This window comes from Mesocricetus auratus, unplaced genomic scaffold, assembly GCF_017639785.1.
Source record: "Mesocricetus auratus isolate SY011 unplaced genomic scaffold, BCM_Maur_2.0 Super-Scaffold_100676, whole genome shotgun sequence".
In the NCBI taxonomy this organism is placed as follows: Eukaryota; Metazoa; Chordata; class Mammalia; order Rodentia; family Cricetidae; genus Mesocricetus; species Mesocricetus auratus.
Genome location: NW_024429266.1, coordinates 27,621,561 through 27,640,630, shown reverse-complemented (window position 1 = coordinate 27,640,630; position 19,070 = coordinate 27,621,561). Strand labels below are relative to the sequence as shown.

Genomic DNA, 19,070 nt, shown 5'->3' with positions numbered 1-19,070 from the left:
TCTATAGGTCTTTGAAGTATTTGAAAACTATTTATCTAAAATATACCTATTTAACCTTGAAAACATACCTAATGTGACTACAAGTTTACTTTTTATAGATTAACTACTAACTTCATTTCTTAGTTATAAATTGCATTTTAAAATGAACTGCATAAGCATAATACCCAAACAAGAAACATATACAGTATAGCAAAATTAACTTTTAAGTTTGTATCAATATACCAAAAACCATGCCAATGCAAAATATCTGAGATTAATAATTGTCTTCTTATCCTGTATTCCTATATTCCCCTAAATATAACAAATATCCATGATCCACCAAATAACCAAAAGCCTCCCACAACCAAACTCTTGGGAATATCAATGTTATTTTCTGTAAACTGCTTCCTGTTGTCTGTGGACCAAGTATCTTTAGGATCCCTGAGAAAATTAGAGATAATGGCCAAGTCCTGGAAGACCAGTGGTAGCTTTTGTTGATATATATCACCTGTCAAATTTCAGAAGGTGTCCCTTGATCAGATCTGTTCCGTATTAACCTAGAACGAATCCACAGCCTTTTGTTTCCTATGGAAACAAGCAAAACCGCTTCTCCAAAGCAATGCATCTTTTAAGTTTCATTTTACAAATAACTTTTTTTTTACTTCCATTTCAAAGTGAAGGCTTTCTTAAAATATCTAGGCTTGTTTATTTCAGCAGTTTCTTCAATCCCATGTCTCATAGCAGCTGTTGTTTGCTTATCAACAGTCAAGAACTTCAAAATCAACACAATGCTATACAGGATCCATACTCCTTGTGTATTTCCCATCTTTACGTGGCTCTTTTACTGTCTCTTTAAAGACTGTTTTTAAACATCTATTTCTTCCTATGATTCTCTATATCCATTTTTTCTTTCTTTGTTTATTTATTTTTTTCGAGACAGGGTTTCTCTATTGTTTTGGAGGTTGTCCTGAAACTCACTTTGTAGACCAGGCTGGCCTCAAACTCACAGAGATCTGCCTGCCTCTGCCTCCCAAGTGCTGGCATTAAAGGCGTGCGCCACCAATGCCCGGCTGTTTGTTTGTTTCTTAAAACACACTGGAACCTGAAGGTTTTTTTGTTTTGTTTTGTTCTTGTTTGGACCTCTTTTATTACATATCTTTTAGTCTATTTTGACAGCACAAGCAAACTTTAGATTATTAAGCTACACCTGGATCCTCCACACCACTCTCTTGGCTGGCTCTGCCTGCTTCTTTGTTCATGAGAGCTGAGTCTAATTGGCTGGAAGGTACATTTGACCAGGGACTGCGTTAGACCTTCCTAGCTGTGGAAGCCTGTACCTGCATTGCCATGAACTTGTTCTAGTTTCTGTTTGGTCCTGCTGGATGAACAGCAGTGAGCCATGTCCTTTTTCTTCCTTTCTTTATTCTTTTTTTTTTTTCTGCTTTCTTAGGCCCTACATGGAAATTCCAGCCCATGTTGGTACAGCAAAAATGTTTGTTGGTTGTTTTTTATTCTTTGCTCTTACTCTTTTGGCTGTTTTGGGGCCCTATTACCCAGCTCCCAAATAAATACACACAGAAAGTTATTCTTACTTATACATGCCCTAGCTTGGCTTATTTCTAGCCAGCTTTTCTTAACTTAAATTATCCAGATTACATTTTGCCTCTGGGATTTTTCCTTTTCTTGCTTCCATATATCTTACTTTCACTCTTACTCCATGACTGGCTGTCATACTTACTGTCTTCCTCTCCTTGTTCTCTCTTGCTCCTTCCTCTTAACAGACTTCTGTTTATTCTCTCTGCCTGACAGCCCTCCTAGCCTTTCTCTTGCCTCACTATTGGCTGTTCAACTCTTTATTAGACCATCAGGTGTTTAGAACAGGCAAAGAACCACAGTTTCACAGAGTTAAACAAATAGAATATAAAAGAATGCAATACATCTTTGCATCATTAAGACAAATGTTCCAGAGCATAAACAAATGTAACACACCTTAAAATAATATTTCACAACAGCCAAGAATTTGAATATAGTATATACTCTACAGACAAGAGCAAGAATTTGAATACGGTATACCCTGCACAGACAAGAACAGGCATTTGAATATATTATACACTGCACAGACAAGGGCAAGAATTAATTTGATTTGTAGCCAAGAATGTGTCTATTTTGAAACCTATATACGAATGGCAGAGCCATTTGAAACTAACAGAAGAAGCAATGTTCTTGAAATATTGTGTCTAACTTTGCAAATCTTCTTAGCTATGACTTTGGTAGCTAGAATAAACAAAACAGTGTGCTCATTTTAAAATATGTGCAAACCCAGCTAGCTTTGAGAAGCTTTTAAACATGTTTCTTGAAAAGGTAACAAATAACAGAATTAATTTTAGGTAAGAAAAAATATTTATTTTGTCCATATTGGGACAAATGTTTACATGACTTGGGGTTAGCTTGTCAATCTTTTGTGGGCTTGGTTCTGCCAGTGGTCCTGCTTGTATATAACATCTATGTAATTGTACTCATGAAAAATCTAGAAACTGGTAGCCATCTTCAAATGGGAATTGTTTTTCACCTCTCAAATCAGGAAGACCCTGGTCCTGTGGGAAGCTAGAAGTCTCTGTGGCACAAAACCTAGCTTTGCTTGTGATCCTGTGGCAATCTCTTGGCTTTGGGTATCTTATGATCTTATATATTCTTAGTTTCTGGCTTTCATTGGTCCCTACTTTGTTTTTTATCTTTCTGGATCTTTTCAGTCTTAAACCTAGCTAGCTGTTCCTCACCTCTTTTGCTGTGCTAAACCTATCTTGTCTTCACAGTAAGGAGTGGTGTTTGATTGTCCTTCCCTGGGTGCCAGGAGAGGGGATAGTGGTGGTATGGGGGAAGCAGTTCCAGCAGTTGTCAGGTCCTGGGAGGAGGTAAGGAGTGCGAGAGGGAAGAACCAGGCCTGGTGGTCAAGAGAATCTTGCAGCCTGACTGAATAGCAGTCATGTTGCTTCTCTACTTATACAGATTTATGAAACAAAAGCAGACTCCTGATTTTTTCAAAAGATACAGATTATATCATTTTGTCTCCAGACATGTGTTTGATTTTCTATATGTCTGGGGTCGTAGGTTTAGTTAGAATTAATAAGTACAGATAGCACAGATTTGGTTTTTATCATTTGTCCCATAGCCCTATTTCCAAGAACCTGTAGACTATTTTTGTTAGGGCAAGCATACTTCATATATAGCAGTCTGTTTCTAGTGTGGAAGCATTTGTGGTTTCAAAGAGCTGGGTAAATAGAAGAAAATCTGAGCCCGTTCAGGTGAATAACCACACCTTGAATAGTGTACCATCAGCCTTTAGAGTACAAAATGCTATTCATAAATCCTCCTGTCATTGAATTTTCCTCCCTGGGGGTATACCCTGCATAACCCACTATTTAGTATGTTACTTATTCAACAAACTGAGATCATAATATAAGAGGAGGCCTCTGATCTTTTGCCAGATTTCCTGGTCAGTTGGAGCTCACCAGTCTCCTTTAAGTTTACATTGTTCTAATTATCCTTTTTGAGTTTGCTTAAGGGTGGGTGTACCAAGAAGATCCTGCTGGCCTGGCCTCATTAAAAAACAAAACAAAACAAAACAAAAACGTTTCTAGCATCTTTGTGCTTATCAGAATCTCCAGGGCATATGGAAAAGTTCTGAATAAGGCTGCATAAAATGATCTCCCTAGCCCGGCGGTGGTGGTGCACACCTTTAATCCCAGCACTCGGGAGGCAGAGGCAGGCGGATCTCTGTGCGTTCGAGGCCAGGCTGGATCGATAGCCTCCGAAACAATACAGAGAAACCCTGTCTCGTTAAAAAAAAAAAAAAAAAAGATCTCCCTAAAAGCAGGAGGGGTGGTAAGGTTAGGACTTTCCTAAGGAGACTCAGGCCGAGTTTTCTTGGGGAAAGGCATTAAATGAATTAAAATGTAGAAAGCCCCCCCCCCCAAGCATGCAACACACAGAAACCAAAACCAAAGGTGAGAGACGGCACAGCAACAATTGGATGGGGGCATTCGGCTCAGCTGTACTGAACGGTGTCAAACAGCTGGGCTGGCTTCATGACTCTTACGATTCCAGTGGATATGACCATGCCACCTAGGAGTCGATTCTGTAGGTCTGCTCTGTCCACACTCTTTGGTATGGAGCCTGTCTGTCTTTACTGCTTTCTACTCCCTCAGTTACATTTTGATTGATTTCAGCATGCAGTCATTATATTGTGAGGAAATCTATGCAGCTCTTATATTAGTTACTCCTTCCATTGCCTTGCAATGAGTTTATGAGTGATTCTCATTAGGAAATTTGTAAAGCAAATGTTCATTTTAGATTTGGGTTGTGGTATAAGGTGAGGGTTGGTAATGATATTGCTAAACTGAGTCTGTTTTGTAAGGCTACTTGCAGCTAGGATGGGTTTATGGTCAGATAATGTGAGATTCTAAGTGCCTTTCTTGTTTAATAGGTAAATTGAATCTTATATGTTCCTAAATTAATGCAATTATACCACTAACTATAACAGGTCTACTGTATTTTGGATCTGAAGTGTCCTCTCAGTACTCATATGTTAATGACATAGTTCATGGTGATATTGGAAGGTGGGAGGACCTCTGAAGTGAGACTTGGTGGGGGTCTTTAGATCATCAGGGATGTGCCCGCGAGGTGGAAAACGGGACCCCAGTCCCTTCTTCTCTCTTGCTCCCTGGCCAAGAGTTGCACAATTTGCTCTGCCAGGCATTTCTGCCTTGCTAAGGTGGTCCAACCACAGGCCTAAGGGCAAGGTGTCATAGAATGAAACCTTCCAACTGTGAACCAAAATGAACATTTTTGTGTTGATTATTCAGCTATCTGTTGAGGAATAATGGCAAGGTGACTTTGTATAGACAGAGCAATCTTTCAGGTTTCCCGACACACTGGGAAGTTCCCAGTGAAGTGCTGTTGCTTAGTAACTTTTCCATAGGGAAGACGAATGCTTCTGATAATTTTATGCATGGGGCTATTTGTTATGCATGTTTGCTTGGATTAGTATTAAATTCCTTCTGTTGAATGTAGTAACCCTTGTGATTTCTTTTATACTTTGGCATTGCAAATTAATCTAAATGCTCATAATCTTCAGCTTTGATTTGGCTTTATGATAATCATGTTTTTAAAGCACACTATTCTTTAGTTGTAATGTCTTTTATTTTATTTCACTAGATATACACTTTAAAAGCAATAAAATTTCTTCAATATGGTTTAAATTAGTATTAGTGTTTAATATCATCTATATGTCCATTTTGTTAGTTTAAATGCTCTTGGCTGTATCAGGGTTAAACCTTCTTTTAGAAAATCTTGCTTTGGTGTATTGCTTCAACTTATATTCTAAGTTTATATTCTGAAAGGTATTACAGATTGTTTTTAAATGTTTTCTACATCAATTGATATGACCATGTTTATCATCATAGTTACTACATTCATCGACTTTTCAAATAATGAGTAAGGCTTGTGTACCTGAAATAAATTCTAATTGGTATATATTTTCATATATTGATAAATTCGTTGTCTTATCTTAAGAGTTTCTATATCTCTGATGATGAGTTACTAATGGGTAATTTTATTTCTTATGTTATCCTTGTCTAGTTCAAGCATCACAATACTACCAATTTCATAAATGAAGTAATAGTTATCCTTCTTATTTCAGTTTATTTTAAAATTTTATTTATATGCAGCTATATGACCTTTAAAATATAATTTTAGCTGGGTGGTGGTGGCACACACCTTTAATCCCAGCACTTGGGAGGCAGAGGCAGGTGGATCTCTGCAAGTTAGAGAACATCCTGGCTTACAAAGCAAATTCCAGTGTAGTCAGATTTTCTTTGGACTGCCAGCTCCCAAATAATGACATGGAGACTTCTTATTAATTATGAAAGGATGGCCTTAGCTTAGGCTAGTTCCCAACTAGCTCTTAAAAGTTAAATTAACTCATTATATTAGTCTACTTTTTGCCTCATAGCTCATTACCTCTCCTCAATACCGTATGTCCCACTTCCTCCATGCCTGGTGAGTTCTGCCTGTCTGATATCTTCCCAAAGTTCCTATCTCTACCTACAAGTCCTGCCTAGCCTCTCCTGCCTAGATATTGGAAATTCAACTCTTTATTAAACCAGTTAGAAGGAGCTTTGGGCAGGTGAGTTAAACAGAGACACATCTTCACACAGTGTAATCAAATATCCAGTAACAATCCAGGATATTCCAGAGCTATTACACAGAGAACTCTTATCTCAAAAAACCAAAAAGAAAAAAAATCTTGTTTTATTTTTAATTATTGCCAAATGATCATCTTCCTATACAAATTCTTTAATCCCTATTTATAATAATTTCCAGGGATGGAATTATTTTATGTTTTATTACTTAAAATAATGGGTTTCATTATGGCATTTTCATACATATATTTTATTTTGTTTCATTCTTATTTAAATTTCAGCAGGGCACATAGGGTTATTGGCAGGTACATGGATCTCCCTGGGAGGGAGAAATAGATTTGATGGGGGCAAATTGGGATGCAAATGAGAGGACCAAATGGAGACGGGGGGGTGAGCTAGGGCTAAGCAAGGGAATATGGAAAGAGACAGCTAGAATTGAGGAGCATTTGAGGGTTGATATGGACAGCTAATACAGAGGAAACTCCTTAAAACACAGGCAGGCATTCCTAATGAGGTCTCCTGATAATGGAGGTGACAGAGTCCCAACTAGCAATCTCTTGTCACCAAAGTATTATCAGAACTGGGTTTATTCAGTTGAGTTGTTAGCCAAGAGGATCCCATAGAAATCCATAAACAACTCAGGCTGTTCTCAGGACAATGGATTGCTCTCCCCAAACTCACTATGGGGCCCCATTGCCAATAACAATACCCACACAACTCACTGAACATGGAGAAGTTGAGCTGGAGCCCAAATGGAGCCTTTACCCCTACATTCTAGTGCCTTAGGTGTGGAAGGTACTCTTGCAAACTACCAAAAGAGAAATGTAAACATTAACCCAGCCACAAAACCTTTGACCTACCATCTGTCCTGCCTGCAAGATATGCTAGGGCTTGGTGGCACAGAACTCGTGGGAGTAACCAGCCAACATCTGACTTGGCTGTGCATGAGTTTGCTGGGGAGGATATCCTCTTCTGTCTATACGCAACATGCATGAGAATGGCACAGTTTTCAGGAAGTAGTTTCTTCTTGGTTCCAGCTTTCCAGCTTCAACATTTCCTTCTCAGGATGCAGCATTTTACTTCCTATATAAACAGGTAGCAGAAGGAGGACACTGTTGGTTCAAGAGAGGAAAGCCAAGTTGGATCCCGTGTCTCAGTTTTACAAGACTACAAGAAGAAAAGGGATTGTTCTGGGTTTAGGGAAGAATAAACAACAGCTTTGTCTCTGCAGGGTCCCCCCTGCAGGTAGAGCTGGGGAAAGGCTGGTCTGGCTGGTCTCTTCCCAGGGCTGAGCAGGATAGTGAGTGTGGACAACTCAGATCCTCCCCCCATTAGTTACCAGGGAGAAAAAACACACACTGAGTCGGGAGTCTTTCAAAGCAGGATCTCAATTTATTCCAATAGGCAGGAACTTATATAGGACTGAGGTAGGGGATGGGAAATATAGGATAGGGTAAGGTGACTTGAGGATTAAGGGCCAATAGTATTCCACCAAGCAGGCAGGTAGTTAGGCAGGGGGCTGAGCCACCCCCCATGTGGAGGTTACAGGTTAAAGACAAACTCTAGCCAGGCTCAGGAGCTTACACTGGGGCTCTCATCGGAGCCTTTCTTAGGCCCAACGTGTCTCTGTGTTATTCTGCTTCATCTTTGCTTCTTTTGACTCTTAGCTTCATCCTTCTGTATTAATTTCCCAGGATTTTGGAAGAAAGGAGAACTGCCAACTGTAGAGGGTCCACGCCCTTATGAATACAGTGGAAAGTGTGTTTTACCCCGTTTCAGCTTTAAAAAAATATATCAGGGAAGTACTCTGCGGCTTAAGCTAATTATTATTCCAGTCCTTACTAAACTACTGTAGCCTGGCAATCAAAGTGTTATGATTGGTTTTGCTTAGATCTGGGGTCACCTCTTGACATTTCAATGGAGGTTGTGGTTATTGGGTCATATAGAAAGTAGATAGACAGTTCTCTAATCAAGTGATTAGAGAAATCACTTACCTTAAAGGGAAATTGGGTATAGTCACAGGAAGAATAATATATATCTAATAATAAATATCTAATATTCTATGAGTTGATATGAGAAAGACATCTGAAAAGAAACTTTTGAACAAATCAGGTAAAAAATATAGTGAGTGGAGATGGAGAAATGATTTGATATTAGAACATTTAAGAGGTGCCATTCATGGAGTTATAAAATACAGTAGCTGTGCTAAGTAAGACACTCTTTTTTGACCCTTTTGTCTTTTGCTTCCTGGGATAGTATTTTGTCTTATTACTATATGCATGTGCTTTATTTACATAGTTATTGCCATTTGTTCAGTCATCTGAATATTTTCTATCTAGGACAAAGTATAGGACATATGGTTATTGCCTGTTGTGTTCTAAGTGATTAAACACAAAACTACTTTCTTAAATGCATCTGTGACTTATCAGCATACATAATCAAGTGGACATAAAAAGGCAGTATCCATGGATATTGAGCAGGCTGGATAATGGCCATGGGAGCAGTAATGTCATATTACCTAAGCTAGTGGGAATTTTCAGGTAGGAATTGAACCTGTGTCTGACAGTAGTGGTAATGCTAGGGCTATAGCATCATACTTGTTGGCAATAAGTAGAATTATTGTGTTCAAATAATACATCCCACAAAAGAAGATAGTTTAATAGGATTATAGATCTATAATATAGGCTTACAATAGGCACAGACTATAGATTTATCTTTATATTGGCTAATGCAATACTGACCCACACTTTCATCAAGATTCATACAGCAACATGTAATATTTCTTCGTGTAAGAGACAGAGAAGAGATAGAGTTGTAGTTTACTTGAAAAGTCCAAGTTATTTTCTGGGCAACATGCAGTGATTGCTGTCACAACTCACAATAGCTAAGGATGCCAACATTGGGTCTGCATAAGAATGGGGCCCCTCAACATTCAGGAATGGATGGAGGATGGAGGCGAGGTTTCAGAGACCTGCCCCTTGCTGCTGAACTGCCTGTTAGAATCAGAATGTGGGCTAGAGAGTGTAATCATTGCCTTCAGTTGTGTATCTATCCACCCAACTCCAATAGGTCATTCCAATCTACTGGTCACATAGATGGCCTTGGTTAAATGGGTCACAACTTAAAACCAAAGTTGGGATTCTGAGAAAGGGACTGGTGGAGGTGGCGGTGGTGACAGGAATAAAAGGGAAAAAATAGAGTAACCAGTGTATGTATATATAATGAGATTTTTATTTGAAACAAAGCTATGTCAAAATTAGTGCAGTACTCTTAAGAGTCAGCAGAGCCTCCCTTATAAAAACCACCTATTTGTGACAGAATGTGTGTTCAAATTCTTCATGTTGACATCTAGGACTGTGCTGGTTTGTTTTTGTCAAGTTGACACAAATGTTGAGATATTTGGGAAGAAAGACTATCAGTTGAGAAATTGCCTCCATCATATTGGCCTATAGGCAAGTCTGTGTGGCAGTTTCTTGGTTGATATGAGAAGGGCAGCTCACTGTGGGAAGTACCACCCCTGGGCAGGTGTCCTGGGTTGTATTGGAAAGGAGTGTTGGCACAGGCCTTTAATCCCATCACTGCGGAAGCAGAGGCAGGCAGATCTCTATGAGTTTGAGGCTAAACTGGTTTACATAGCAAGTTCCAGTCCAGTCAAAACTACATAGTGAGACCCTGTCTCAAAAAGCAGAGGGGGGGGTGAGGGGGGAAAGTAGGAGAGAAGAGGAGGAGAAGAAGAAAAATGAAAAGAAAGAAGATAGCATGGAAGTAAGGGGGGAGGGAGAGAGGGAAGGCTAGAAGGAAAGGCTATACAAGCTATGAAGAGCAAGCCAATAATCAGGGTTCCTCCATGGTCTCTGTTTCAGTTCCTGCTTCAGTCTCCTGCCTTGAGATTTATACACCAACTTCCCTTCATGATAGAGTATAAACTTGTAAACTGAAATAAATCCCTTTTGGCCCAAGTTTCTTTTGGTCATGGTATGTCTTAGTTATTGATCAATTGGTTTGAAGACATACCATGACCAAAGCAACTTATAAAAGAAAAACATTTAATTAGGGAGTGGGCTACAGTTTCAGAGGGTTAGTCCATTTCCATTATGGCAGGAAGCTTGGCACTGGAATGGGGCAGTAGCTGAGAGCTTACATCTGATCCTTAAGCCAGGGATAGAGAGAGGGAGACTGGACCTGGTGTGGGCTTTTGAAACGTGTAAGTCCTCCCTAAATGACACACTCCCTCTTCCAAGGCCATACACCTCTTCAATCCTTCATAAACAGTTCATCAACTAAGAACCAGACTTTCAAATACAGGGGCCTCTGAGGTCCATTTTTATTTAAACCACCACAGTGTATATCACAGGGGAAAATGAAACAAACAAGGACACAGGCCTTCAGTTGGGGACAATCTCTCTCTTCTTGTTGATATTCGTCTTCTCTGAGACACTCACACTTTTCTGGCTTTATGTAAAGTCTATCATCCTCCTTCAGGATTTAAGAACAATACACACTTTCATTCCCCCTTGAAATCTCTGCCCACCTTTTCAGTCATTTGACTTTTTCCTTTTATATCCAGTATCTTGTCATTTTACTTCTTGGTAGTGTTATTTCAAAGTCATTTGATTTTCATCACTAGATTTATTGGGGCCTTAAAGGCAAAATAGTAGCTTAAAAGCTTTTTGCATTGTTCTCAGACCATCATTGATATTCTTGAAGCATTTACCGAGAGAGTCAAATGATTAAGTGTGGTGATCTGTTCAGGGATTTACTTACTCTTTCTTACAGAGATACGACATTTTCCTTATTTGGAGTAGAAACAAATAACACTGATATTGAAAATTTGTATTTCTTAGAAATGTAAAATAGTTTTAAATTTTTATATCTTGAACCAATTTGTTCTTCATTTTTAGGACTGTTGGGAAAGATCTTAATAGCTATTCGAGATGCATGTTTTAAAATCTCAGCGATGCAGATGGTGAGTGGTTTGCAATGAGCCATCATGTATGGAAGGATTATTTTTTAATGAGCCTTAAAATGTGTTTAACTGAATGTTCATCATGCACTTGAGATTTGAATTTATTAAAATTAAAGACATACAAATTCAATAACCTGGCTGGATCTGGTAGAGTAGGCCTTTAATCACAGCACTCTGGAAGGAGAGGTAGGTATGCATTTGAGGCCAGCCTGATGTGTGTGGTGAGTTCCAGGCTAGACAAAAATAACACAAAACAAAACAACAGCAATGAAAAACTGAACTCAAAACTTCATAATAAAAGCATGTTTTAATTATTTAATCTATATGGTCATTTTTTAAGATACTAATATTCAAATGATAGACCTGATTTAAGCTTCAAAGTTTCTTCATTTCTTGGAACTTCAGCTGAAAAGAGGGAACAAAGACTATTTCTGTCTTACAAATGACAAATAGGATCTAAGTGAGGTGTGTCAGTGAGCATTCCGTGTTCTAGGTTTCTTAGCAAATGGTGCAGAAGGAGGTGATGTGAGTTCAGATTCCCTTGGCACTCTGAGCCTGGGGCTGGTTTCTAAACTGTCCCTCAAATGTTAGTGTATTTAATCTCCCCCATAGCTCTTAAGCCTCAGGCCCATACTCACCTAGAATTGCCTCCTCGGACATTCTCAGAAAGTCCTTGACTGGAGCCATAGCGCATAGTTTGGTAACCGTGGATTCCTTTGTACTGTTCTCCCTGGTACATTTGACAAGAAATCATTATAAATAATGTGAACCTATTGATTATAGGGGTATTATAAGATAATGGTAAATGCAATTGTTGATGTCTAGAGCCAGAGATAGTATTTTCAGAACCTAGACTCAACAGTTTTCTAGGCATATGACCCTGGTCAGGCATCCTTACCCTCAGTTTCTCTAGGCCATGGCAATGTTATTATTTGCCACTGTGGGTTTGTGCTGTAGATTAAATAGACTTTTATTAAGTTATGTTTTATGTCACACTTTGATGCACTAATGGTATAAAGCATTATAATCAAACAGACTTCCCTCCCTGTTAACAGTAATGCTGCCTATGCCGGTCAATCCTTCTGATGTGTGTTGCTGACTGTGTAGACTGTCACTTCTCAGTGATCTCCAGGCCTGAAAACACTGGAGAAGCAAAGGAAAAGGGGCAAAGTTAGGGTTCAGATGCCCTTTCTTTAAATTAATGTTTTAGTTAGTGAAACTGTTAAACATAACAAAATTTTATCCATAATTGAATTTGAAACAAACAACTTTTTAAGAAGTTGTTTGGATGTGTTTTATAAACATGTATGTCTTATTCATACTTGTTTTTGATGGCTAGAAGGAAGTCCAGCCCACATGTCTAAGTGATTTGTTACAAATCAGTATTAACAATTTTTCCAAATGCTTGAGAGGGCAGAAGTATAGCTTTCCATTTTCTCCACAAGCTCCAAGGGATCTGTGCTTACTTTCCTTGTATGTCCAATCTACCGATAAACAGCATCATATTGTCTATGCCTCATTTGAAATCCTATCAAGAATAGGGTTTCATTCTAAAAGTTGTAAAATAGTGGATGAGTGCATGGTCAGTGGTGTCCGATTCTGGGAGTGACAGAGGCCAATTTGGAGAGGTCTCGTGGTACCTCTAAGTCTTAGCAGTGGCATGCTAAGTACTTGTGCCATAGGATTGTGAGAATTATATGAGATGATACATGTATAAAACTCAGTCATGTATTGCATGTTATATATTCAGTAAACAATAATCAATAAGCAATAAAGTGATTATTGATCAGCTGGTCTTTAGTAATGCTTCTTCAAATAATAAAATATCGAAAACCTACATTTTGAAGTTAAAAGAAGACAGGTATGGTGGCAGGTAGCTATAATTCCAACACTTGGAATGCTGAGACAGAACAGTTAAAAGTTCAAGGCTATCCTGAGTTTCATAGTGTGTTTGAGACCAGTGTGGAGAAAAGATACCACATAGCAAAAAGTAAAAGTATGTGTCTAAGGAATGATAAGTGCTTATGCTAACTTTAACTCACATGATTGGCTTACTTTTTTTTTGTAGTTTAATATGGATCGGGCTAATGTTGAAGAATTCTATGAAGTTTATAAAGGTGTAGTGCCTGAGTATAATGTAAGTATCAAAATCATTGTAAAATAATGCAACTGAAAGCAGTGTGTGCGTTTCAATCTTGGAAATCTGAAAATTATTGAAAGTATTTTGAAGAGTGAATTATTAACCATATATCTGATAGAGAATTAATGTCCAATTCTATTAAGAACTCAAACAACTCAATAGTAAGATGACTGACAACTAACCTAATTTTTAAAACAAAGAGCCAGGTAATGATGCATGACTTACCTAATGCTTGGGAGGTAGAAGCAGAGGGATCAGGATTGAGGATGGAAGTGAGCAGCATAGTGAATCCTATCTCAAAGGGGGAGAGAGAGAAATACAAAGAATCTGAAATGATATTTCTTAAAAAAACAAATGTGACTGTCTAACAGATGACTGAAAGATGTTCAATATGGGACTGATGAGAGGATTCAGTGGTTAAGAGAACTTGTTGCTATTTCAAAGGGCCTAAGTTCAGTTCCCAGGATGCCAGTTATTTACTCTTTTAGAGCTTTTATTAGCCCATGCATAGAATGATAATGATGCAGTATTAGAAGATTGTTGTGAGAACTAATTCAAACAAATTATGTAAAGTGATCTCTTCATTGAGAGTACTTGATGACTATTTGCTGCTGCTGTTGGTTTTGTTACTGTTGAGTTTAGTAATAGTCTTTCATAGTGGATTTTTTGTTGATAATTTATGCTTGCATTCAAATTTAACTTCAAAATTATCTTAAAAAGGATGATAATCTTGACCTTATCATGATAAGAGCATATACTGATTGAACATCTACTGTAGACTTTACAGTTTTGTGATAAAGACACATGATGTGCATTAATAGAAGTTAGGTTTCAGTAAGGATAGACATTTACTTCAATATTCCATGTAGAACTGTCTTAGGTCCGCAAAAGGCTCTGAAAAATAAGCAACCACAAGTTTTGAGAAAATTTCTCCTTAACTAAAAACTGGGAGGACCAAAACATTTTGAGTCAATTTTTTTTTTCTGTTTCTTTTCATTTGTCCTCATTTTTTTTTTTTTAAAACAGAGTGGTAAATACAATCTAGTAACAGATCAAGTCCAAACACAGCAGTCAATGGAGAGCAACCTCCCTGGTTTTATTCTGTAGGAAACCCTCTCCCTGCCCAGCTGTCTCCTTCCTACCCACCCAGGCAGGCATCCAAGCAGGCTGTGGGAGAAAGACTGAGCAGTGCCCACCGCACACCATGGTGTTTATAGAGTCAGGAGGGGAGGGGGCTCATTGGTGCAGGTTTCACCAGTGTCACTCCAACTCCACAAACTGGGACAAGTCTAAGGTGATGAGAACAAGGCACAAGGCATCCATTCACCTTGAGAAAAACTGAAGGAGTGCTTAAAATGCATGAATCACGATAAATACTATTTTGATGCAGTATTTTTTAAAACTCAAGAAATGTAAAAAAGAACAAACTTTATGAACAATCAAAATTTAAAGAGACAGGATTTGTCCTCATACTTGTTCAATTTGGGGCTCACTTCTTTCCCCTTAATACCATTCCTGTTATATCCCAAGATTTTGATGTTGTTGGTCAATCTGGTTTTTTTATATTATGTTTATATACTTGGTGGTATGATCCCAGCACTTGCGAAGCTGAAGCAAGATGGTCATACATTTGAGGCCAGCCTAGGCTACAGAATAGGACCCAACTAAGAAAAACAAAAACAAACAAACAAAAAACTCTTCAATTTCTGTATAGACCTTTAAATTAGACACCTGCCAGAAATGCTTGTCTCAGATTAGGCTCCAGCCTAAAGAAACCTGGGTGTGGTGACTCACACTCAGACCCCACAACTCCAAAGACTAAGGCAGGAGGGTGGCTATAAGGTGGAGGCTAGCCTGGACTACATATAGCAAGTACCAGGCTGGCCAGCCTTGAGTCAATTTTTAAAGAAAGACATTATGTGTTTGGTGGCATTCTTTGCTTGGTGTCTGTTCTTTCTTCTTTTTTGCTCATTTGGAGTAGGCTATATATCTGCTGTTCTGTTGACTGCTGCCAGCAGTGACACAAAGAAAGAGACACAGACAAAGAAGGAAAGGAAGGAAGAAAGGCAAATTTTTTTTCTCCTTTTCAGGGAGTGTTTGATGTCTTCTGACTGAGAACTTGGCATGTTATGTGTAGGCAGTACTTTAACAGCATGAAATAGAAAATCAAATCCAACACAGTTATGTATAAAAATAACAAAATGGCATTAGGGTCCATTTAGGTATTCTAAATAGGGTTATATGTATCACATTACTTATGAAGCCCTTCTAACTCTGTCATTTCTATTAGGTACAGTGACAGTGGGTAATATTTAAATATGTCCTATAATAAGTTAATTTAGTTTGGCCTTGTACATTATAAATGCACTGAAGTCACTTGGACTAGCATGGCCTACTATAATCCAGCCTCGTTTCTCACTACCTTCCCTCACTCTGCTGCTGGGTTTGACTCACCTTCAGAAACCCCTGGTTGGTCTTCCTCAAAGTCTCTATTTATCTTCACTTTTACGTAAGTGCTTTTCAGTGTTGACAAGAAAGTGAAAAGATGTGTTGAGTGTTCCAGACACCGTGAGAAAGCGCTTTTCTCCAATCCTGTTCTTCATTATGTCATTTCACAGCAAGTTAAAAACCTTTATCCTAGGCATTATTTTATCATTTATTTTTATATGTGTGATAAACAACTAATATTTTTCTTTAAATATTATCTTTTTCCTGTTTTTTATTGAATTTTTTTGGAATTTCACACATGCATGCAATGTATTTTGATTTATTTTCCCCACTACTTCCCTTAACTCTTTCCAGACCCCCACCCCCAAGCTCCATCTCCTTCCCAAAATCAAAACAAACGAATAAACACCCACTGTCCTGAGCATGGTAACACATTCCTTCAATCTCAATACTCAGAAGCAGAGACCAGACGGGAGATCTACATAGCAAGATCCAGGCCAGTACCTGCTACATAATGAGATCTTGTTTCAAAAGTAGGAACATACATACATGCATACATACATACATACATAAGAGGCCATTCACCTGGGACTATGCTCTTAAACAAACAAAGAACAACAAAAACATCTAATATATTTCTTTGAATAATTATCTTTTTCTGTTTTAAATATATTTTATTTAATTTTCCTGTAGTTTCATACATGTATGCAATATGTTTTGATTATATTCTCCCTACTCCTCCCCTTAACTCTTTCCAGGTCCTCCAAAGCCCCTACTCTCTTCCCCAGAAGCCATCAACTGCCTTTAACTCCTTAGCTATACATGAGAGTTTATGAACCCTTGAGTAATTATCTTTAAGGCAACAAAAAAAGAAAAGTGTTTTATATTTATCCACATGTACTCCTGTTTTGTGTAAGTCCATATTTTCTGTTTGTCTCTCTCTTCTTCAGAAATTTAACATTTTGCTGTTTATTCTTTGAGAATTTCATACATATTTACAATGTGTTGACCATGTCTTATAGACAGGGATTCTGGTATTGAAGTGGTTCTTAATCTTCCTAATGCTGCAACTTTTTAATACAGTTCCTCATGTTGTGGTGACCCCCAAGCATAAAATTATTTCATTGCTACTTCATAACTATAATTTTCTACTGTTATAAATTGTAATGTAAATATTTATATATAGGATATGTGACCCTTGTGGGAGTCATGATCCACAGGTTGAGAACCACTGTGGTATTGACTTCTCACAGTTCATATTTGTCTGAAGAACTTTTTCTGTGTCTTTGTTTTAAAAATATGCTGTTATTTGGGCACATGTTTAGACAGGCAGGCCTTGTCATGCCACTGCTATTGTCTGTCTTTGCTCTCCTGTATTGTTTTGCTTTGTTTTTCTTTTAGATTTTGTTTTGTTTCTTGCTAGTTGTGATGGACTCTCTTATACTTTTCTTCCAGTTTTTTTCCCCTTTCATAATTCTTTGTTGGACATGTTTATGGGTAGAAATTTGGAAAACTTTTATGAATCATTTCCTGAGATAGTTCTCCGTCAGCTGGTCTTCCAGCATACCATGGTAGATAGTGTGACATTGTCCCACAATGCCTTCTGTTTTTCTTCATTGTTGGTTCCCTTGCTTGTGTTGAAGCAGTTTCAAGTACCTATTTCAGATTCACTGATCTGTACTGTCGTGGCCTGCTCTCCCATCCAAAGCATTTTTTAGTGACGTGTCTTTGATTTCATTTCTAGGTTTGAATCTTCTGTTACTTAATTTTTCCTTATAATGTCTGTTTCTCCTATAACTTAAGCGTGCAGGCTCATTTATAACAGCTGTAGTAGCGATTTTGTGCTCATTACGTTGCACTTGTCTGCTGGGTCGATGTCTACTTGCTAACTGTTGTTCTTCTATTGGCTTGTATTCTCCTACTACTTCTCATGCTTGGTAATGATAACTGTCTTATAGTGTGTTGAGTGTGGTGAAATGGATTGTTTCCCGTAACGAGTGCTGGGATTTGTTCTGCTTTTCAGTTGAGTGACTTTGGTTCAGTTTGACTCTGTCTAGTCTTGTTTTTAAGCTTTGTAAGGTGGGGAACTATCTGGCTTCAAGAGTCACAGTCCTTTGGCCCCTACCATTCAATACATGGAAACTAATTATTTTTTTTCTAGTTTGTAGATGTTATTCCTTGTTGCTAACTACATTATAGGTTTTTAAAGATCCTCCAGGAGAAACACCACTATTTATATTTTAGGAATATCAGTTTAATGAAAATGTGCTGAAGAAAAGAGGGGATCTGGAAGGAAGAGAAGCTAGAAATGATTTTAGGTGATGAGAGGAGTCAAACACGGCCTTAAAATGCTAATGATACTAGAAGTAAAGGTGAGGTGATGAAGCAAACTCCTTTGAAGCAAAGGTAGCCATAGTGCAAAAAGTGCAAATGTCCAGGACACACATGGGAATACGTCAGAGGTGGCCATTTTCAGACTGGAAATAGTAGGAAAGTAGTGCAATGAAAAGAATCGAGGTAAAATATTCAGTTCTTTTAATTCCTTTGTTTTCTCTTACATTGTATATCCAAGGATATGGTGACAGAAATGTGCTCTGGCTCTTGTGTGGCAGTAGAGATCCAACAGAATGATTCTACAAAGACATTTCGAGAATTTTGTGGACCTGCTGATCCTGTAAGTTTTTAAACTATTGCTTTATTTTTTGTCATGAATTAACTAAATATTTTGTTCTTTTTTTTTTTTCTTTTTTTTTTTTTGGTTTTATGAGACAGGGTTTCTCTGTATTGTTTTGGAGGCTGTCAGTCCAGCCCAGCCTCGAACTCACAGAGATCCGCCTGCCTCTGCCTCCCGAGTGCTGGGATTAAAGGCGTGCGCCACCACCGCCTGGCAAATTAAGTAAATATTTTAACAAGTTCAATTTTTAATTTTTTATCTTATAAATTATATGAAGTGAAATGTGCAAAAATTGTTCAAAATAGTGTTTTACAAAAGAGTAATTGTTATTTGCCTAGAGACAATAGAGAATGGATAGAGTATTATTTACTATGGCACTGTTTTCTTCTTTCTATTTGCTAAGTTATGAGTCAAAGCAAATAATTCTGTAAACTTTGAAATAAAATTTTTCAAAGATATTATCCTTTCAAATAGACAGGGTATAGAACTAAATATGAAAATATAAATATGGTGGCTTTTTTCTAGATACATAAAAAATATGAGCAGTTGAACTTGTCTAAGTGAGATATAACAGTGATATATAATACATGTATACAGAGCTTCTAGAACAATTGGACTCTCAGTGGAAACTACAAATAAATACCAAACAATTGGTAGTTGGCA

At 37.9% G+C, this 19,070-nt stretch overlaps 1 protein-coding gene across 6 annotated transcripts in view; it reads left to right on the top strand.

The window, feature by feature from the left end:
• Nme7 (NME/NM23 family member 7) overlaps positions 1–19,070 on the top strand; it is a 126,490-nt gene that overhangs the window by 54,432 nt on the left and 52,988 nt on the right. For all 6 annotated transcript variants that reach the window (XM_021227932.2, XM_021227931.2, XM_013114304.3 and 3 more), the window contains 3 exons: positions 11,081–11,145; positions 13,214–13,282; positions 18,306–18,407. In XM_021227932.2, the coding sequence (XP_021083591.1) occupies positions 11,081–11,145; positions 13,214–13,282; positions 18,306–18,407 (236 nt within the window). The remainder of the gene's footprint in view (positions 1–11,080; positions 11,146–13,213; positions 13,283–18,305; positions 18,408–19,070) is intronic.